The sequence below is a fragment of the Aulonocara sp. 'chitande type north' Nkhata Bay genome, linkage group LG17 (assembly GCF_057382095.1).
Source record: "Aulonocara sp. 'chitande type north' Nkhata Bay isolate Kocher_YH1m ecotype deep benthic linkage group LG17, A_spYH_male_GT1.1, whole genome shotgun sequence".
In the NCBI taxonomy this organism is placed as follows: domain Eukaryota; kingdom Metazoa; phylum Chordata; class Actinopteri; order Cichliformes; family Cichlidae; genus Aulonocara; species Aulonocara sp. 'chitande type north' Nkhata Bay.
Window position 1 is genome coordinate 39,818,432 of NC_141360.1, and position 20,299 is coordinate 39,838,730.

Here is a 20,299-nt window from a genome sequence, read left to right on the forward strand (position 1 = left end):
TACTCAGCAGGCATATACTGACAGCTTCTCACCATTTCTCTTGGATGGCCTCTGGTGTATTGCTTGAGAAAATATAAACAATACTTAGCACTGTGAGCTTGACTCTCCACCATGTCTTCAAAAGCTCTCATAAAGGTTTGGTATTGCAACGAATCACCATCAAAAAACTGAATGTCACGCCTTGGTAGCAAAAACAGAGAATGTTGCTCAGCCAATAAAGCTGCGTTTCGCCTTGTGACCTTCATCAGGGTCACCCAGGATGACCCTGATGAAGGCCACAAGCCGAAACACGTTGGTCAGGCAATAAATCTTGGACACACAATTAACAGGAGCAATATCCCCCACTAATCTGCCTATTAAAACTAACTCACTCAGCCTAGTCTTCTGTGCATACTAACGGTGGATATTTATGTACCATACTGTCAGCTGTGAGGAAGGCAAACTGTCTTAAACAAACTGCGGCGGTACTCCCGAGCCAATGGCTTCAGCCGCCTGATGCACAATAACTAGAAAGCAAATCAGTACAATGCCTAATGCAGCTGTACTGCTGAAACCTAACAGGGGAATAAAACTAAAGGAAATCTGTTGTGTGAAGCCACAGGCTTACTCTAAAGGCTGCGTGGACAACAGCAACAGCAAACCATAAAACTCCCACCAATAAAACTCATCTATATATAAAAAATCCAATAAAACCTAAAAAGTCTTCTGTTGACAAGATGTTGCAACTCCTCCAACCAACAGCCGCGGCAGGCGAAACATGAGGACACAGATGACATGCAACAATAAACACATGAGATGCACTTCTGTACTATTTGCTCCTTTAATTCCACATTGTAGGGGGGGGGGGGGGGGGGGGGGGCATTTATATGGATACACCGTAATAAAATGGGAATGGTTGGTGATATTAAAGTCCTGTTGTGGCACATTAGTATATGTGAGGGGGCAAACTCCTCAAGATGGGTGGTGACCATGGTGGCCATTTAGAAGTCGGCCAAAAACTTTTGTTTATTCAATAGGAAGAGGGCCATGTGACACATCAAACTTGTTGGTAATGTCACAAGAAAAACAATGATGTGCTTGGTTTCAACGTAACTTTATTATTTCATGAGTTATTTACAAGTTTCTGACCACTTATAAAACGTGTTCAATGTGCTGCCCATTGTGTTGGATTGTCAATGCAACCCTCTTCTCTCACTCTTCACACACTGATAGCAACACCGCAGGAGAAATGCCAGCACAGGCATCCAGTATCCGTAGTTTCAGGTGCTGCACGTCTCGTACCTTCACACCATAGACAATTGCCGTCAGATGACCCCAAAGATAAAAGTCTAAGGGGGTCAGATCGGGAGACCTTGGGGGCCATTCAACTGGCCCACGACGACCAATCCACTTTCCAGGAAACTGTTCATCTAGTGATGCTCGAACCTGGCACCCATAATGTGGTGGTCCACCATCTTGCTGTAAAAACTCAGGGAACGTGCCAGCTTCAGTGCACAAAGAGGGAAACACATCATCATGTAGCAATTTCAAATATCCAGTGGCCTTGAGGTTTCCATTGATGAAGAATGGACCCACTATCGTTGTACCCCATATACCACACCAAACCATCACTTTTGTTGTGCCAACAGTCTTGGAGGGATCCATCCAATGTGGGTTAGTGTCAGACCAATAGCGGTGGTTTTGTTTGTTAACTTCACCATTCACATAAAAGTTTGCTTCATCACTGAACAAAATCTTCTGCGTGAACTGAGGGTCCTGTTCCAATTTTTGTTTTGCCCATTCTGCAAATTCTGTGCACCGATCTGGGTCATCCTCGTTGAGATGCTGCAGTAGCTGGAGTTTGTAAGGCTGCCATTTGTGAGTAGCTAATATTCGCCGAAGGGATGTTCGACTAATGCCACTCTCCAGTGACATGTGGCGAGTCGCTGTGGGCTCTTGCTGAATGAAGCTAGGACAGCCACTGATGTTTCTTCATTAGTGACAGTTTTCTTGCGTCCACATTTTGGCAAATCCAACACTGAACCAGTTTCATGAAACTTAGCAAGCAGTTTGCTAACTGTAGCATGGGAGATGGGTGGTCTCGTAGGGTGTCTTGCATTGAAATCTGCTGCAATGACCCGGTTACTGCGTTCACCAGATATCAACACAATTTCGATCCGCTCCTCACGTGTTAGCCTCTTCGACGTGTCAATGGCTGTGAACAAAGAGAAACTTGTAAATAACTCATGACAGAATAAAGTTAAGTTGAAATCAAGCACACCATTGTTTTTCTTGTGACATTACCAATAAGTTTGATGTGTCACATGGCCCTCTTCCTATTGAAAAAACAAAAGTTGTATCCAAGATGGCCAACTTCTAAATGGCCACCATGGTCACCACCCATCTTGAGGAGTTTGCCCCCTCGCATATACTAATGTGCCACAAACAGGACTTTAATATCACCAACCATTCCCATGTTATTACGGTGTATCCATATAAATGGCCCACCCTGTACTCTCCACTATATAAAATCAGTACGAGGTGTGTAAGACTGCAACTCTTTCCTGGTTGCAACACTGGATAGCCATGTGATTTCTAAAACAGAGATATTGAGCAAATGCAAAAAATCAAGCCTATGGACAGGATTTCTACTTACCCTCTGCTTGTTGGTAGGTAGATGACATTTTTGTCCCAAACCAGCACACTCATACTGCTGCATTGTCTTAAAACCATACTTGTGTGCATATCTCCAAATGGATATAGTATAAGTTCAAATAAAATAATAAAGTTTTGGGAATCTAAATGTAATCTTTTAAATGTACTAGTTTACAGTGTTATCATTTTAGCTCAACAAGGAAGTGATATCTGGAGAAACAAGGAAAAAGAATCCATGCAACAGACACCTACTCATAGTTTGGCACACCTTCTTTCAAACATGCAAACATTGTTGCTATGTAGACAAAGGCTCTGTTCATTTTAAATATCAGATTCACCCAAACACTGCATGAAAGTGAAGCTCTGCCCCACAAACTACTACAGTCTCTAAATGTATTATATTTGGGTGTTTGTGGGCATTCTCCACACACAACAAAAAACACTTTATTGACCGCGGTTAAAAGAGAGAAAGATGGTAAGAACACTGATGTAAACTAAACCCTAACACCTCTACTAGGAACAAGCATAACCACAGGTCAACTTTCCCATCTCTGTTTTCCCAAGAAAACTCAGCAAACTCTTCATAGCCACAGCTCTTGGCTCTCTTCCTCCATCACTTTCACTTTCCTGACTTTGTTGATCTATGACCACAAATAAGCACAAGAGTTACAAATTGCAGTAGTTTTCATGCTGAAACTCTAAATTTAAAAGTGTTTTTAACAAGCTGCTTTTAGTGATGATGACAGGCTTGATCTCGTAGCCTTCATCCTGAACCCAGAGTTCTCTCAGTGGTTACAAAGTTTTACTAAAAGGCTACAATCCAGCAGTCAGTTATACGTTTATTCAGTTATTCGTTCAGTCTTTATTTATATGTATTAGAGCATTGCTCTGCTCTGTTTACATCAAACCACTGGTTTCAGTAGTTCACTCTCAGTCACTTAACTTCTGTGCAGCCAATTTAAAATACTTGTTTAAATATTCAAATACATTCAGTACCAGTCATGCTCACATGTCCAATGGTTTCACTGGGACTGTGTGTCATGACCTCCTTTGATAAAGAAGAACAGAGTGTGACTGAGTGCTGGAGAGGAGAGACATCAGAGTGCAGAATAAGAAGTAAGTGAAGAGTTTGTTGTGTCATCTTTTTTTTTTCTTTAGTGCTTGATGTTAATGATGCTGCCAGTTCAGTTATTTCATTTATCAGAGATTCTGATATTTCACTTGTTCAGTTTTCTTTATTATGGATGGAGGGTGAATATACAATAGAAACTTAACCCTTTCATGCATGAATAGTGACAGTGTCAATCTGGATTTCTTTTCTTAAGTATTTTTATTCATCTTTAGACATGAAAAAATAGATTTTTGATCTTCGCTTTTTTAAAACATGTACTTTTCAGAAGAGTTTAACATCTCCACTTAGGTGGACAACTGGTTGACCAGTGTGCGGCAGGGTACGGAGTTACACATCAGTGTCCAATGTAGTTTATGTTGAAGTATACCATCAATAGCTGACCACTGTAGTGACACTGTGCCTGAAAGGGTTAAATAGAAATATAAAAACGTCATAAATTAGCCTTGCAATCAATCGGACTATGTCAAAGTAGCTATATATAACATGTCCCGATTCACAAGTGATGTACCCTAAACAACAACATGTGTAACATGTTCCTATTTTTTTACAACAGTATTCATGGAAAACTAGCAACTTCTTTGTCCACATTTCATGTTTTCATGTGCTCTCTTTTTATATCATTTGCAAGTTGTTTGCATGTTTCCCTCCATCCTATATGTTACTCCATTTCCTGGAAACAGATTCAATTCTGTAATCTTGATAAAACAGTATACTTATAATCGTGACCAAACATTTAACAGTACAATATTAAAAACATCAACAAAGTCAAATGCAAGGAATCTTTCTTTAGCTTTCCGTCTCAGCTAAAAGAAGACAAAGGTGAAGACAAAGCTGACTTTCATTGCAATTGTTGTATTTGGGTTTTCTCTACTTCATTCTACTTTTACAGAGTAATTATTTAGTGTCTGTGGCTGAACTTCAACACACAATGGCAGAAAAACCCTTGACAGACTGGGACAGTGGTCTCTTGGATTGCTTTGAGGATGCGAGTACTTGTAAGAAGAAGTTTAAGATCTTTTTCTTGTCATTTCTGGGGTCTTAGGCACTTCAGACATGTTACCACTTTGGTGATGTATTTCTGTTTTTCAGGCTGCTATGGTTTTTGGTGCGGCCCCTGCCTCACCCAAACTGTCGCAGGAAGGTTTGGAGAGAACAATCTTCTCCCTTTATTTGATTTAATGTTTGCTCCTTCATTCTATGGGATCCCTACTTGTCCACCTCCTGCAGTTTTATCTGTAAGGGTTGCCATGCGAAACAGATATGGCATCAAGGTATGAAGCAGTGACAGTGAGACAATATCATGAAGCAGAAAAGGAGAAAGAAAGAAATAATGGTTTTACCGTCTCTCTGCAGGGCTCTCTCCTTAACGATATTGTAATTTCCAGTTGCTGCGCCACGTGCTCCTGGTGTCAGATGCATCGTGAGTTAAAGCATCGTAAGCAAGCCCCCACTGTCATCAACATACAGAATAACAACATTGTGAACATGCAGCCTTTTCCAGTCATGCAGGCACCCATGATGATGATGCCTGTACAACCAATGCCAGCTGCTTATATGGCTCAACCAGCAGTCACTGTGATCACACAGTGACGAAATCAGAGTTTGTGTTGATGTTTCTATCAGTGATACGAGACAATGAAGTCATTTTGAATTGAGAGTATCGTTAAATATTTCTATCAGCTTCCTAATAATCATAAAAATTACATTTAGTTTAAATGCATGAGTCGCCTTTTTAGATTAGTCACTGCATAGCTTCAGTAATAATACAGAGGATTGAATTTTAGTCTATTAATTTTTCTGCTAATGAGAAAAACATAGTTGCATGTAGAGAGCTAAACGTGGTGTTAGATCTGCTCTGATGCTAAAACTGATGTAAAGTGTTTTTTCATCAATAAAAATATGAAATCCAAGACATTTATGATCTCATTTATGAATGAATGAATGAATGAATGAATGAATGAATGAATCTCTGTCAGCTTGAACGTGATGTCCTACAAAACAGAAAGCATGGGCTTAATTTGACCTGGAAACTGTGTGCAGATAAAGAGCTTATCAAATCACACTATCAATGCAAAAAGCTTCAGAGATCTCACACATGGCCGACTTATCCACTGTAACACAGCAGTGTCACAGGAGGCGTGGCTTCCAAGCTGGAAAAAATTGTTTAACACCAGTTTATTATTTTAGCCATTGTGAAAAACACTTAAGTGAATGCTTCACATAAGTAAAACGTGTAAAGCTAAAAGAGCCTGCCTGCGGGTCTGAGGCGGCGCTGTGGCTGGTAGGGCTGCAACAATAGGGTTATACAGCTGGGAGCAAAATCTAAACTATAAACTATTATTACTAAACTATATTATCATTATTATTAATCTAAACCTTTTTCACAAATGTCAAAAAATGAAAACTCGAAGACACCAAGAAGTTGAATTCTTTGATCAAAATCTTACTGATTTTGGAAGGAGTGCTGCAAAAATGTTGGCCTGATGTAGAAGAAAGAAAACATTCAGACTCAAAAATGAAATCTGAAGGATTTGAAACCAAAATCAGGAAAAGCAAACTGCTGCAGTGAGAGTGCTGACAGGGAGCAGAGAGATCATATTATATATCATATAAGATGTGTCCTACTGTGCAAATGTCTAGTGAGGGGGGGGGGGGGGGGGGGGGGGCATGGCTACGTGCAGGCGGGAAAGGGGCAGTAAAAGAGTTTTGGAGGGTCAGTTTTTTTCTGTGGTTGTACGAAAGAAGGCGACCATTAAAGTTGGAGTTACTATGCCAGTTGTGTGACTATTGGACTAACAGCAGTGATTACTCAAAGGGGATCTTCTGATTGTTTTCTCTCTAATGCTATGAAGGGTCTTACCTTAGAATATATAGATGAGATGACTGTTGCTCAATAATTCACACACTTCAACACTCACCCGTTTTTCACAGAAAGAAATAAAGAGTGTAAACAGTTCATGTTACAAAACCTCATGTTTTATTTTCAGTGACGTTTGATGAGTCAGTTATTGAGAATGTCAGAGGTTTTCATGTGCGTGAGTTGAAGCTCTGCCTTTCCTTACAGTCCGTGTATTTTCCTTCCTGATAAAAACTGCTTGCAGTATGAAGAGCCTTTTACTAAAACGATGAAGCTGGGCGTGCCCGCCTTCACAAAATACCTGTTGGCAAAACAGAAGAGATTCAATCAGGAAACCAGCATGAAGGAAAGTTACAACAAGCAACGCTGGAAAACAATGGTACAAGTAAATTCTCTAACAGTTAATAACCCCTCAGGTATACATTTAAATCTGACATAAGGAAGGAAGTCATCTATAACAAGGAACTCACAGCAGCACCTAATAAAAGGAGCATTATAAAGAGAACTTGTCTTGAGGAGTGCTCTTAGTGACCATCGTGTAAATGAAACTGAAACCACTCATCAGCAGAATAAATTATTAAATCTACCTTTTGTGTTGCAGTATTTTCAAAAGTGACATCTCTGGGTCGACTCGGTAAAGTGTCTCCTTCTCCTCGTCCTCAAAGTAAAGCTGTGAAAGACAACATCAGTTATTTGTGGGAAAAGTTTGATGACTGAAGCCAAACACATTTCCCCATTTTCAATCTGAAACAGCCAACCAGTCTTCACTCGGCTCCACCTGGAGCCACTAAAAGGCTTTATACAAGTTTGATCATTACTTTAATTGATCTCTGTTCTCATAAAATAACACCCCCACCTCCCCACCTGTAAGCCCAGCATACAGACCTGCAGATTTTGTGGGAGGTATTTTCTGTCCGCGTCCCAGGGTGGAAGTTCTTCAAACATGACTCCCAGGTGGTCTGTGAAGCTGAGAGATGCAAGAGTGACTATTCTCCACACTTTACTGCTTCAATTTACTGTCCTACATAAAAGAGTCATTCTTTAAAAACCTTTTAAAAACATTTTGTGTCCCTTTTGCTCAACAGTGACTCCCAGTGGTCACAGTTGGCATTTACATTACACAAACTGGCTATTGTCGTTTATGCTGCTCTAATAAAAGTTACATCTCGTGTCTTACTTTAGTCAAACGATATCTGAAACAGGTCACAGATCAAAGAGTGGAGGAATGTATAATCAAAACGATCATCAGTGATATTTGTATATAAATTTAGCACAATCTTGGTCACTGAGGGCAGGAGTCGTTTACCAGCTGTTTTCACAGAAAGCCGAGATGAAGTCACTCTGCTGATGTTCGGGGTAGAGAAAGAGAACGGGCCACTGCAGAGAGCCCTGCTCATCTACGAAGACCTGAGCCCCGGTGACCTCCTGAGAGCTGAGGCCATCCAGGCTGAGCTCCGCTATCGCCGCAGGAGAGCGTTCGTCCTCATCTTCACTGTCGGAACCGCTCCGCTGAGCCCTCGCAGGCTGCACGAGTTTGATGCCTCGATCCTGTGTATAGACGCCAAAATCATAACTGATATAATTTCGTTCTCTGCGTTCATTTTTCACTTAGATAGTGAAGGCAGTTTAAGATGCATCTTCTAATATGTAGGGTCAGCCTCTTGACTTAAGCTCCTTGTAGAATCGGATGGTTTGTGGCGGTTGCCCTGGCCCAGGGTGAAGACGAGACCTGCGCTGGTAACGCATCATCCAGTGATGGGCCCATTAACTACGAGCCTGTGGCTGGGCTTGGACTTGATAGCTAGGCGCCTCCAGCAGGCATCTGGACTTCTGGTTTCTAACTATAAATCTGCAGCAGCAGCCGGGGCAGGTAGCTGCCAATTAGTGTCAAATACAAATATGTGTGTGACGTGTGAGCGACGTTAGATGCTCCATCTCTAATGCTTACCTTTATGGCATTCAGAAGAGCTTCTTTCTCACCATGCAACTTCTTTTCTTTAGCCTTGGCCTTCCTGGCATCTCTCTCTGCTGCTCTCTTCGATACCAAAAACAAATCAAGGTTTATTTCAGCGCTTTAAAGATTTCACCACTTCTAAAAATAATATATAAAAAAACAAGGATCATCTGAAGTGTAGTTACTTTGTGCTTATCTGCCGCTGCTCTCAGCTCCCGCAGCTTTTTGTCAGTAGGATGAACCTTGAGCCCGTCCTCACACCACTGGATGGCCTCTGAAAAGTGGCGCAGCTCTATACAACACTGAGCGCCTGCAGAAGCACAAACATGGGATTCATTTGCTTTCTAAGAGCTATAACCGACAGAAATCTGGAGCATCTAAACTGAAACCAGCACTAGATTTCCATGCCTAGTAACACAATGTCATCATATCATAGCAGTACATGTTAAAAACAGTACCCACCTCTGATCAAGGCTTTCAGGTGGTCTGGCTTGAGCTTCTTTGCAGCTGCAGCATCATTCAAAGCAGAGCGCATATTTCCTGAGTCACGGAAAAAAGAAAAACCCAGACATATCTTTTTTAAACAATGTCATCTTTTGTGAGAGCAAAAGGACATTTGGATGCTTTTTTTTTTTTACCAAGGTAAAAGTGTGATGCTGCACGGTTGGTGAGGAGGACAGCATTGAGGTCCTGGTCTGCACATTTCTTCTTCAAACCCGCTGTGTAGGCCACCACCGCCTTTTGGTAGTTCTTCTCTTTGAAATAGGCATTGCCTTCATCTTTCAGGCTTTTTGCTTGTTCTGGAAAAGAACACGTTTCTCACATTTATTCAGCTGTTTTCACGAATACATTCAAAGCCTTGGAGGAGAGAAAGCTGTGGTTCGCACACCTTCAGGAGGCCGGTCTTCGTCGTGGATAATGGACTGGAGGCAGGCTAGTTCTGGGTATTTCTGTGGGTCGATCTCTTCGGGGGCGTTTTTCATGAACATGGGTATTTTATTAAACTCCTGCGTGAGACAGCAGTACATTTTGGTATTACCTGATACAAGTAAAGCCATGGCCGGTAATGCCGATACCAATATGGACACTTTAATACTTTTAACCTCTGAGGGCAGCATACAGAGTCGGAGATTAACCATTATTAATTTGTAAGCTCTGAACACGTTTTAATAATCACTGTGATTTTTACCTTTCAGCTTCATGTATTTTGAAACTGATTTTTTTCTTTTCGGGGGGGCTGGAATCTAAATGTGTCTGTGGGCTATAAATAAAATAGATGTGACAGTCAGCACAGAAAGGTTCGGACACAATTCATTGGGCTACAAACTGAAGGTGGAAAACAGAAGCAAAGTATCGATTCTATCGCGCTAGTATCGATCCGATACCAGCACTGGTACTGATGCTATTTTTCGATATCTTCACGAGATACTGAGCATGTTAGCATCTTGTTGCTAACCACCAACATAAGAACAAAGACGTGCTAACACATTTTATTCAGGTTCAAGTGGCTTTCTATCTAGTGCACATAGTCTCCGCAAGCCAACCTTACCTCCTCCCAGTCGTTTTCACTGAAGGCATTTTTATACCGCTGGGTCTTGAATTTGTCCATGAACGCGTCCATGCCATCGTCGCTGTCACTGTGTACTGTGGACGCCATTTTGGATCAAAATGTACTTGAAAGAGCTTGTTCTTGTTTTTAAATCTTATATTAATGCTGACAGCAGTCTGTCCAGCTAACCGTTCCTCAAGTTGCCTTGTTTACACATGTGTAACAGCGGTGCCACATGCGAAAGAATCCGTGTGGAAACTCACTTCCGGCAGAGCGTTCCACTCCTCGCGGTACGAAGCTCCGACGGCAGAAGTAAGGCTCTCAAAGCACTGCCACGTATTATTAAAATAGGTGGCAGTTTCTTTTCTAATTATCCCGTTAATTATTTCAGCCTTACTTGTGTGCACCATGGAAAGCAACCCTAACACAGTGGGGGCACTGTAGCCTAACTCTTGGCTTTTTGTCCACATTTTGAGGTCCTTGCTTTACAACATGCACTGGGATAACTATTTTTGTGCTAAAAAAAATAAACTTGCATTTATTTTAATTTTTCAAGGACTCACTCCCAATCTGGTGTGAGATCAGTGTTATATTACATTCATGTTGTGACAAATTCTCATGTACTTCATGCTGTATACTGGCCTACTTACAAAGGATATCTGCATTGTAGGATACCACTATAAATACTACTAAACAGTGGGAATATTTCTACCAACTTTGCTTTTCTTTGCTGTCTCACTTTTTTGCGACATTCATAATTTGGTTGTAACCAGCACTGATTTGTCCAGGTACAGATTAAGTTTTTATTAGGATTATTACACGACTTACTGTAAAAAACAAAGCTGTGGACTCCATTACATTGTAGTGTACAATGCAGGTCAGGTACATCACAGAGCTATTGTTTAAAAAACGTTTATTGAATGTGTAAATTACAGGCTTTGGAAAACATGGAATAATCTATGCCCACCACCTCACACAAACTGAAACATTTATTCTAACATTCATACTTGTTACTTATATAGTTTCCACTCTTCCCAGTAGATCTAACAGTCCATCTCTACTGAGGAAGACAGTCTCACCTGTCTGCTGACAGATCACCTCAAACCTGGGTGTTTCCTCCAGAGCTCCCTGTCCTACTACAATAACATATGGATAACCCAGTTTGCTGGCATCCTTCAGCCTCTTTCCGATTGTCATCTGTGTGCGGTCATCCAAAACAACTTCACCTCTCAGGTGAGGCAGAGTTTCTCCCAAAGCTTGGACCAGTTCCTCAGCTAGGAGTGTTGCCTCATCCACCTTACTGCCCTTCTTAGGGGGTAAAACGCAAACCTGATAAGGAGCGATAAGCCCCGGCCAGCGGATCCCCTCTTCTGTTGACATCACCTCGACTGCTGCAGCCAGAATTCGCGTAACCCCGAGGCCGTAGCAGCCCATGTCAGCGACAGCCGGCTTGTTCTGGGCATTGCTGAAGGTGGCTTTGAATATGTGAGAGTACTTCTTACCCAAGTAAAACGTGTGGCCTACTTCTATACCCTTTGACTCTACCAGTTTCCCAGTTTCACACTGTGGACAGTTGGACTGGTCTGATGACATGGTCTCCACATTGGCGGAGAAGGAGCAGCTCCCACAGACCAGAAGCCGATCCTCGCCGATGTCCGCCGGCAGCTGGAACTCATGGGACAGTTTACCGCCGATGTTTCCAGTGTCCGCCTGCACCTGAACGCAACGCAGACCCAACCTGGCGAAGAGCCGAGTATACGCTTGGCACACAGACTCGTACGTCTGATGAGCGGCTTCTTCGCTCACGTCAAAGGAGTACATGTCCTTCATGTAAAACTCCCTCCCTCGGAGAAGGCCAAACTTCGGCTTTGGCTCGTCTCTGAATTTGCGAGTGATCTGTTTTTTGGGGGGTTTTCAAAATAAATCATGTCAGAAAAAACAAACAAACTGCAGCTTGTTACAGGAAAAACAGTGGCAGTAAGAACAGGCTGAATGCTTACTTGGTAAAGAAGCAGTGGGAGCTGTCTGTAGGAGAGAGTCGCCTGGTGAGCGACGAGAGTCGTCACTGCCTCCTCGTGAGTGGGACCCAGGCAGTAGTCAGCGCCGTGCCGGTCTTTCAGGCGGAACAGCTCCTTTCCCATCAAATCCCAGCGCTCACTGGTTTTCCAGAGGTCGGCCGAGCACAAACTGGGCATGTCCAGCTTCTGCCCACCAATCCCCTGCATCTCCTGGTCGATCACTCTCACCTGTTGATCAAAGACAGCAGTGCAAATCAGGAGGTTGGACGATAAACATCAGCAGTCATGCAAAAATTTATAGGAAACTAGAAAAAAAGGCATTTCTGTACTCTTTTCCCTTTAGTCAAGAGCTACTGTTTAACTTTATCATTTTAGCCCAATAAACATCTAATCTAATATATTCGATTACATAATCACATAATCTATGTGATTAGATTAATTAGGTTTTATAATCGTATAATCCACAATAATCTAAGAGGGAAAAGAGACTGTCTGGACAACGTTCACAGCCTAAACATATTTAGAGCCTGTGGCAAATATACTACTGCTTTGATAGATGTCATGTAAGAGGATGTCTGTCATTCTGAAGCTGTCGTAAAGCAAAATATTGAGCGTGTTATTATGTTATATATATATATATATATATATATATATATATATGTATATGTATAGACCTAAAGGAACATTTGCACACCTCAGGATAAATGATCAAAATAAAAATGTATACATGGTATAAAAAAAATCTAAACAAAGAAAATAGTATCAGTTCTGTTAGTTGGCAGGACAAAACCAACCATGAATATTACTTTATTATTATTATCACTCCTATAAGAAGATAAGGCCTCATCTCACCAGCTTCTCCATGGAGCGGACGGTGGCAGGAAGGTAGTAGTAGCACCCTGGGCTGGATGGATGAATAAGCCCAGCCTGCTGCATGAGCCTCTGGCTCTTGCAGCTCATCTCCCCTGGCAGCCGGCTGTCCAGCGCCACATCACGTAAGTTCGAAGGCTGGTAGAGACGAGACACCAGGAGTACGGGCTTGCTACCATAGGAGGGCGCAGAAGCAGGGACGGCTGCCTGCTCAGCACAGCCTGAGTCGAACCTCTTCGGAAGGATCAGGGTCCTGTGCAGGCGGCGAAAGGCTCTCTGCCAAACCTGAAGCATTACAGGCTCCATGGTGCATACAGATGTGCTGCTATTCAAACAGAAATGATAGCACAATCAGTTGAAGCTGGATAAGTTGCCTCACCTCGCTATTTAGCACACAGACAGCTAAGTTTGGAGTTTTTGACTGCTAGTTAAACAAAACGAGCACTGAAGAAACATCCTCATCACAGAGTACTCGTTCTTCTTTACTGGCCACTGTAGGAAAAATCTGTGTGTTTACATGGAGATATTTTTAATACATTTCCCGGTTTTTTCAATTATATGATACTTTTCACAGAAAAGAAAGTATGTTCACGCAACACTGTAGTTTTTACTCTTTGATATTTTCTGTGGTAACACTTCAGCACATTTACACGCACTTATAATGCGCTTCCTCCATGCTATGCTGCTTATTAAACCTGAGTGAAGGGGGTGAACCATCAGCACAGATGCTTTTTAGGTAGCAGGTTGTTTCATATCCGAGAACAAGTTGTTTAACCTCAGTAATTATATACAGGTTGTAGGGTTTATCCAGCCGGAACAGCCACGGGTTATTACACAAATACAGAGGACTGATAGCTGTTTCACAGTGCTGATGTCCCTGACAGATACATGGATGCTAGCAGGTTAGCTTGGGAGCTAATGTGAAAATGACCTTCTTCAGTTTGCACGCGATATCACGTATGCAGCAAGAAAGACTCACCTTGAGACCGATAACGAGTGTCTGACTGTCCTGTGTAAATTATATAACTAAATGAAAGAAGAGCGACATTTTTTACTAAGTTCGTAAAAACACTGAAGGTCCTGCTGCACTACTACATGCTGCCTTTCTTCCTCAGCTACATGTCGACAGGCTAGTCTTCTGAAAATGCCCCCTACAGGCCCGGAGGGGCTCTGCAGCAGCAGGGGCAGTTTTAGCTCTGGCTGTACCGGGTTTATACTCTGACTCAGAGAGATTATGGATGAGATTTGTCTCAAAGCTGGCCTTTTAAAAACAATCGCCGTGAATGAAATCCAAACAACATAACAATGTTACTTGATTAAATGAGAAGAGGTGGGCGGGTCTATCCAAATATCAATAGTATCGAGACGAGTGATAATATCGATACTCTGTTTCTGTCATGTAGGTTCAGTATGTAGCACACTGACATGTGTTTAATATTTTTCAAGCATGGATATGTAGATAATAATTATTCAATAATTGCATAATACTTCTAAAAAGACGGGCTGTAAATATTTTTTCATGTGGACCTAATATGTCACATATTCTGTGGATATTTTCGATTTTTTTAATCTTTTAGTGTAAATATTATCCGTGCATAGAAAAAAAGGAACAGAAAATAGTAATTAATGTATGTCGACATATTTCTGCCTTATGGCTGTACTCACAAGGACTGAATCAATTTTATATAGTTAAAATTCACCAAATTTTTCCAAGTATAATTCTCACCTCCACGGGACAAGACTCAGCAGTCCATCTGTATCTAAAGGTCAAAGGTCACTCTTTCGAGGATGCCAATGTTCACATTTTGGACAGAGAGGACAGATGGTTTGAAAGAGGAATAAAAGAGGCCATCTTTGAACAGAGGCAGGGCTTACGACACCAACGGTCTGCCATCTATAATCCAGTTTTGAGTTCCCTTCCCAGACGCCTTAACACCCACTCACATCCTGGGCCATCTAACCTCAGGAAATCACATGATAGGATGGAGCTAGGTTTCACAATGAGCTCACCCGAAACCTTGGCTGACTGTGACCCACACCCGTGTTCACACCTTGGCTCATGTGGTTAGGTAGATGATCATTAGGGGGTCCATGTCCCTCTTGGGGGGAGACACCCCCACAGGGTTTAAATGTGGGACTCTCCACCATTTGACCCTAGAAGCTTCTCGGATGAGAGGTGAAATGTCTTCAAGCAACTTAAAGAAGACGCTTTTCTTTCCAAGCTCCTTAGACCTTCTGTCAGTTTAAAACCATCCTAACTACCTATGAGGCTCTGGGGACAAAATGTTTGTGATCGTCACAGTATCTTATCACTTTCATCTTCTTATGAATTTCAATAAAGGGAACACAGACACAAGAATAAATCTGACGTAGCAGACAAACGGAGAATACTTTGAAGAGTATTAAAATAAAACTGAACAATATAGTTTCACGGTTCAAAGTTCTTTATTGTCACTCATAATGAAGAAACATGACAGAGAATTACTCAGGTCTGAGTTCTCATAGGTTAGAATGTTAGAAATAAGTAATGACCTAATTCAAATAATAGTAACAATTATAATAACTATAATAATAATAATGGCTTAATCAATAAGTCCATTAAAAGTGCATAACGCTAATTGTGAGTATTGAGAGCTATTCTTCAGCCTGCTGGACCAGATACTGCACAGCCTCCGGCCCGAGGGGAGGGCCGTGTATAAGGTGGGTGGAGTCTGTCATGATGCAGGTTGTTCTTTCCTTACATCTGCTGGTGTAAACGTCTGAGAGGTGAGGCTGTCATCTATCCTTAGAACTGCACCAACCCTCTACATGTTATTCTTCACTACAGTCGTGAACTTCCTCTGAGGTCCTCTCCAGACTCCCTTCCACCTGCCTTCAGTCTCACTGCAGATCACAATGCTGTGCGGAAACATCACAGTCCACAGAGACTCCTGCCTGATTTCATCTGATTTCATCTGTCCATCACCACAGAAAACAAGAAAGACTCAGATCTTCTCCCTGATGTAATCCCGCCCCCACCTTAAACCCAACTACTGCACACCTCACCACTGTCTCACAGTCCTCATACGTGTCCTGCAGCACCCTCGCAGACACAGTTCCTCTCTTGGCACCTTATCATTTGCTTTCTCAAGCTCCACAAACTTACAGTGCAGCTCCTTCTGACCTCTCAAAGCAAACATCCCGTCTGTAAGTGCTCTTTCTCAGCATGAAGCTGCTCTGCTGCTCACTGAACATCACATCTCTCCTTAGCTTCTAGTTTCAGCAACTCACGATGACTCATCAGCTTTACCTTTCTGTAGTTACTAAAACTCTGCACGTCACCCTTGTTCTTGAAAATCAGTCTTATGATTATAACTGCTCACCTTTGTCCAGCTTTTACACATACAACACATGTTTAATTTTTATCCTCATAACTGAAATTCTGTATGAAGCACACATTAATGAGGGTAAAATAACAGAGCCATTATTAATGCAAAGAAAATTAACTAATCCGTATACAACATCATCAAAATATACAATTCTGTGACTATTTGTGATTAAAAACTAATAAATAATAAACTAATATATAAATAATAATAATACCTTTGTTCCTTTTTGCTAATGCATTTTGTCATGAACAGAGAAAGGAAGATGGCGCCTGTGTGTTTGGCATGCCGTCTGTCGCTCTCTTCTATTTGTTTTATTTTACTGTTTTTAGTCAATTTTGTGCAACATGTCAGCCCTGCATTGTTTTATGATCGCCAGACATTATTGGAAATAGGCTTATCTACCCAAGCTTAGTTTTTAAGTCTTTATTAAAAACCTATTTTTATTCTCTGGCTTTTAACTCTGTGGGTAACTGATTTTTTTTTTATTGCTATGTCTGGTTTTATGTCTGGTTTTTAAAAAGCGGTTTAAGGATATGGTTTTTACAGGGTACAGGGAAAAGGTAGAGATTTGATAGGGTGTTCTTGTCTAATATTTTCATGTGTGTGCGCATGCACGGGTTTGTTGGTATGGGTATATATGTATGTGTATATGTATGTATGTATATATATATATATGTAATTGTAGGTTGTGTATCCTCCAGGTGTTAATGGGGTTATTGAAAATGTGTATATGTGCGTATGTGTGTATATACGTAGGTATGGATAGATAGAAACATATATGTGTATATATTAAAAAAAAAAAAAAAAAAAAAAAAATTACACATAACATATAATGTAATTACAAGGAGGTATTTCTGTAGTCTATTGATACTAGATAGTGGAAAAGGGGTGGGATTAAATAAGCTTATGCTTCTTCCTGCTCCTTTTTGAACATGGACGTTATTTGGAGTTGTGGTTGCTCGTTTTCCTTTTGTTTGCTTTGTTCATTTGTCTCTTTTAATTCTATTTTTTTTTTTTTATACTTTTTCAACATGTTCAAAATAAAGATTCAATCAATCAATCAATGTGCATATTAGTATTGTACAGCACTTGTACAGGTGTGTTTTTAAAGTGCTATATAAATAAATAAATGATGATGATGATAATAGTTGTATTTAACTTGTTGTTTTTACTTTTTTGTTCTTTGTTTGTTTCGTATGTTCCCTTTGGCAGTTGTCTACAGGAAGGACAATTCACTATTTTTTATGTAAAAATGTATTTATTTCTGTTATTATCAGATTTCTGGCAGAAATAAGTCAGACTGAGTCAGAAGGTTTGGTAGATGTTCTCTGTTCGTTCATAAAACCTGGAAAAACAGAAGAAACTCCAAGAACAAATGAACCGATATGAGCTGGCTTTGGCTGCAGGGTTCCTCCACATCCCTCACGTAGAGACAAACAGGAAGAAGTACATATGAGAGATTTTATTCATGTGCAAATGCCATTTTTAAGAAGAATGCTACAAGACATTTAAAGCAAAAATAAGTTTGAAAGAAAATATGTCAACTTAAAGCAAGTGTGTTCTCACCTCGCAGTAGACAAAAGCTAAAGTATATTTGATTTATTCCCACTGAGCCCAAATCACAGGTTTGTGGTGATTTTACATAAAATCTAAAATCCATTTTGAGCTTTTTCTGTGTCCAAATCAAATTTTTCTATTTGAGAAAGACAAGACACGTTGGGTCATGAGAGCATCCAGGTGTTTATTGCAGACCTCACCCTAAACTAAAAGTCATCCATTCCTTTTTTTAAAAACTAAAATCAACAGAAACAGCTGAAACAGTCAATAGTCCTACATACACTCTGCTGCTAAATTCTGCATTACATTCAGACATTTTTACCTCAAATCAGAAAATGTTGTGTAAGTTCTGAGTTTAGACTTTACTGAGCTGAAAACAGGAAATCTTTCCTGTAAAATGAAAAGGCCGAGGCACCAGAGTGGAAACGAGTGAAGGTTCAATGGCCGGAAATAACATTTTTAATGAGCCATTTCATATTGACATTACTTCTCTTCCTCACTGAGTCATGCTATATATTTACACACCTGTTACATAAAATTTTACCAATAAAAACATATTACAAACAAAAAAACAATGAGAAAACACACTTTTCCAGTCTAGTTTTAAAGCTTCAGTACAGGACAGCCAAGAGGAGCCTGTATGAGAGAGAAGACTGTAACGGTGCTTCTCCACAGAAGCACGGTGACTTTCATCTTTTCTTCTTCTCTTCCTCCAAATCAGCAGGTTTTTGGTTGTAGAAGTAAAACTGCAGTTTTTTTATATGACGTTGATAATTTGTATGACATGTAGACATATAATAAACCACGTGGGCCTTTTCATATCAGTGATAACTGAAGGCAGCACTCGCTGAAGCGCTCCAGTCTGCTCCAGAAAAGCGCAAATGTACACTTTGTTTAAAAAAATTGTGTAAAAAAACCACGAGAACATGAATCTGAAGTTAAAAGTTAATGTTTAATTTGTTTCTAAAAAAAAGGAAATGTAAAAAATGAAAGTTGTGAGACTCAGTCCTCTGGGCACAGGTTCAAACATGGACAGATGATGGTTCAGCTCAGAGAGGAGGGAGGTTTTCCAGGATCCTTCTGTGATAATTTAACAGAAAACTGGAAAACATTATGAGTGCAGAAATACAACAAGTATTTGTTTGTGCTTGCCCTTATTTTTAACCTTTATGTGTTTTTATCTATATTTCTTTTCAGGAACAAGCATTGAAAACAAAGTTTTTAAACTAACAGCTCTCTCAGCCTCCCGGGGTGTATGTTAATGCACTTGTGCTGGTCTTATAAAAAAGTTCAGCAGTTTTAAACCTTTGTAGTCAGACACAGGCGACCGATGGTTGGCTAACATTGCAAATACACTAGAATTCACCCTCCGGGCGCTTTACCTGCAGCAGGACGCTGCTGAGGTCAGCTTTTTGTCTGACAGGTTCATATAGACCAAAGATGCAGTCTCCCTGAGCCAATTAGGTTTATGTCTGTTTCATCCGCTTATCTTGTGGCTCCCTTTGTAAAATGTAGTTCCCAGAGAAAAGGGCGACTGAATGTCTCCGTGAGATATGAACAATCCCATTAAAACAGATGTAATCTGAAAACATCACATTTTCCTTTCGGGCATTAAAGTAAACATAGAAGTCATGTTTTTATTGTCACAAAGATTCTGCGCAACGTTTCTGAGAACAAGTAAAAAAACACAAATGTCCAAAAACGTCAGACGAAATTAGATTAGATTAGATTAGATAGAACTTTATTAATCCCTCGGGTTGCGTTAGAAACAATTTAATGATCAATTAGTAAAGTAAAAGTTCAAAAAAGTTAAAATAGTATAAAATAAAATGTTGCACAGCAGAAAAGTTTCAGATGATCATGTGTTACTGGGGATGTAACTTCTGATTGGTTGGATGGAGAGAAAGGCACGGACGTTCAAAGCTGTCCTTCACATGTGTGCAGTGATACCAAGGTAATGTTAGTTGCACACCTACAACTACGGCTGTGAGTTAAATGTAGAGGCAGATATATTAGCCTTCAAAATACATTGCATATAGCAATAGTTGTTATTTCATTCTATTAATTAAAAATGTAGATTTTAAAATTTTATGACATATATATGTTTTAATATCTCCAATGATAATAATAATAATAATGAATTGGATTTATATAGCGCTTTTCAAGGCACCCAAAGCGCTTTACAATGCCACTATTCATTCACTCTCGCATTCATACACTGGTGGAGGCAAGCTACGGTTGTAGCCACAGCTGCCCTGGGGCAGACTGACAGAAGCGAGGCCATACAGAGATTTGATCTCAATCGTCACAGTTTCACTTATATCAGCAGCTGATGTTGGATGTTACAGGCACGAGTATCT

The 20,299-nt window shown here is 40.6% G+C and overlaps 3 protein-coding genes across 4 annotated transcripts; 1 reads left to right on the plus strand and 2 right to left on the minus strand.

Annotated features, from left to right (window-relative positions):
• The first annotated feature begins 3,679 nt into the window (after nucleotides 1–3,679).
• Nucleotides 3,680–5,671, plus strand: LOC147310605 (cornifelin homolog B-like). The gene is made up of 4 exons (XM_086269525.1): nucleotides 3,680–3,750; nucleotides 4,656–4,761; nucleotides 4,856–5,037; nucleotides 5,120–5,671. The coding sequence occupies exons 2-4, from the start codon at nucleotides 4,695–4,697 to the stop codon at nucleotides 5,354–5,356; spliced, it is 486 nt and encodes a 161-aa protein (XP_086125651.1). The 5' UTR covers nucleotides 3,680–3,750; nucleotides 4,656–4,694; the 3' UTR covers nucleotides 5,357–5,671.
• A 1,049-nt stretch (nucleotides 5,672–6,720) lies between these two features.
• Nucleotides 6,721–10,400, minus strand: ttc4 (tetratricopeptide repeat domain 4). Its single transcript, XM_086269524.1, has 10 exons — nucleotides 10,127–10,400; nucleotides 9,467–9,584; nucleotides 9,216–9,377; nucleotides 9,040–9,117; nucleotides 8,763–8,887; nucleotides 8,572–8,658; nucleotides 7,930–8,171; nucleotides 7,509–7,590; nucleotides 7,211–7,293; nucleotides 6,721–6,924 (listed from the first exon to the last, which is right to left on the minus strand). The coding sequence occupies exons 1-10, from the start codon at nucleotides 10,232–10,234 to the stop codon at nucleotides 6,825–6,827; spliced, it is 1,185 nt and encodes a 394-aa protein (XP_086125650.1). The 5' UTR covers nucleotides 10,235–10,400; the 3' UTR covers nucleotides 6,721–6,824.
• Nucleotides 10,401–10,695: 295 nt separating this feature from the next.
• Nucleotides 10,696–14,182, minus strand: pars2 (prolyl-tRNA synthetase 2, mitochondrial). 2 transcript variants are annotated; one of them, XM_086268880.1, is made up of 4 exons: nucleotides 13,994–14,182; nucleotides 12,997–13,336; nucleotides 12,127–12,372; nucleotides 10,696–12,022 (listed from the first exon to the last, which is right to left on the minus strand). In XM_086268880.1, exons 2-4 carry the CDS (start codon nucleotides 13,318–13,320, stop codon nucleotides 11,141–11,143), a joined length of 1,452 nt encoding a protein of 483 aa, XP_086125006.1. In that variant the 5' UTR covers nucleotides 13,321–13,336; nucleotides 13,994–14,182; the 3' UTR covers nucleotides 10,696–11,140. The 2 variants fall into 2 exon arrangements, with proteins under 2 accessions (XP_086125006.1, XP_086125005.1); XM_086268879.1 differs by having other exon boundaries at nucleotides 10,697–12,022; nucleotides 12,997–13,339; nucleotides 13,994–14,181.
• Between the last annotated feature and the right edge of the window lie 6,117 nt (nucleotides 14,183–20,299).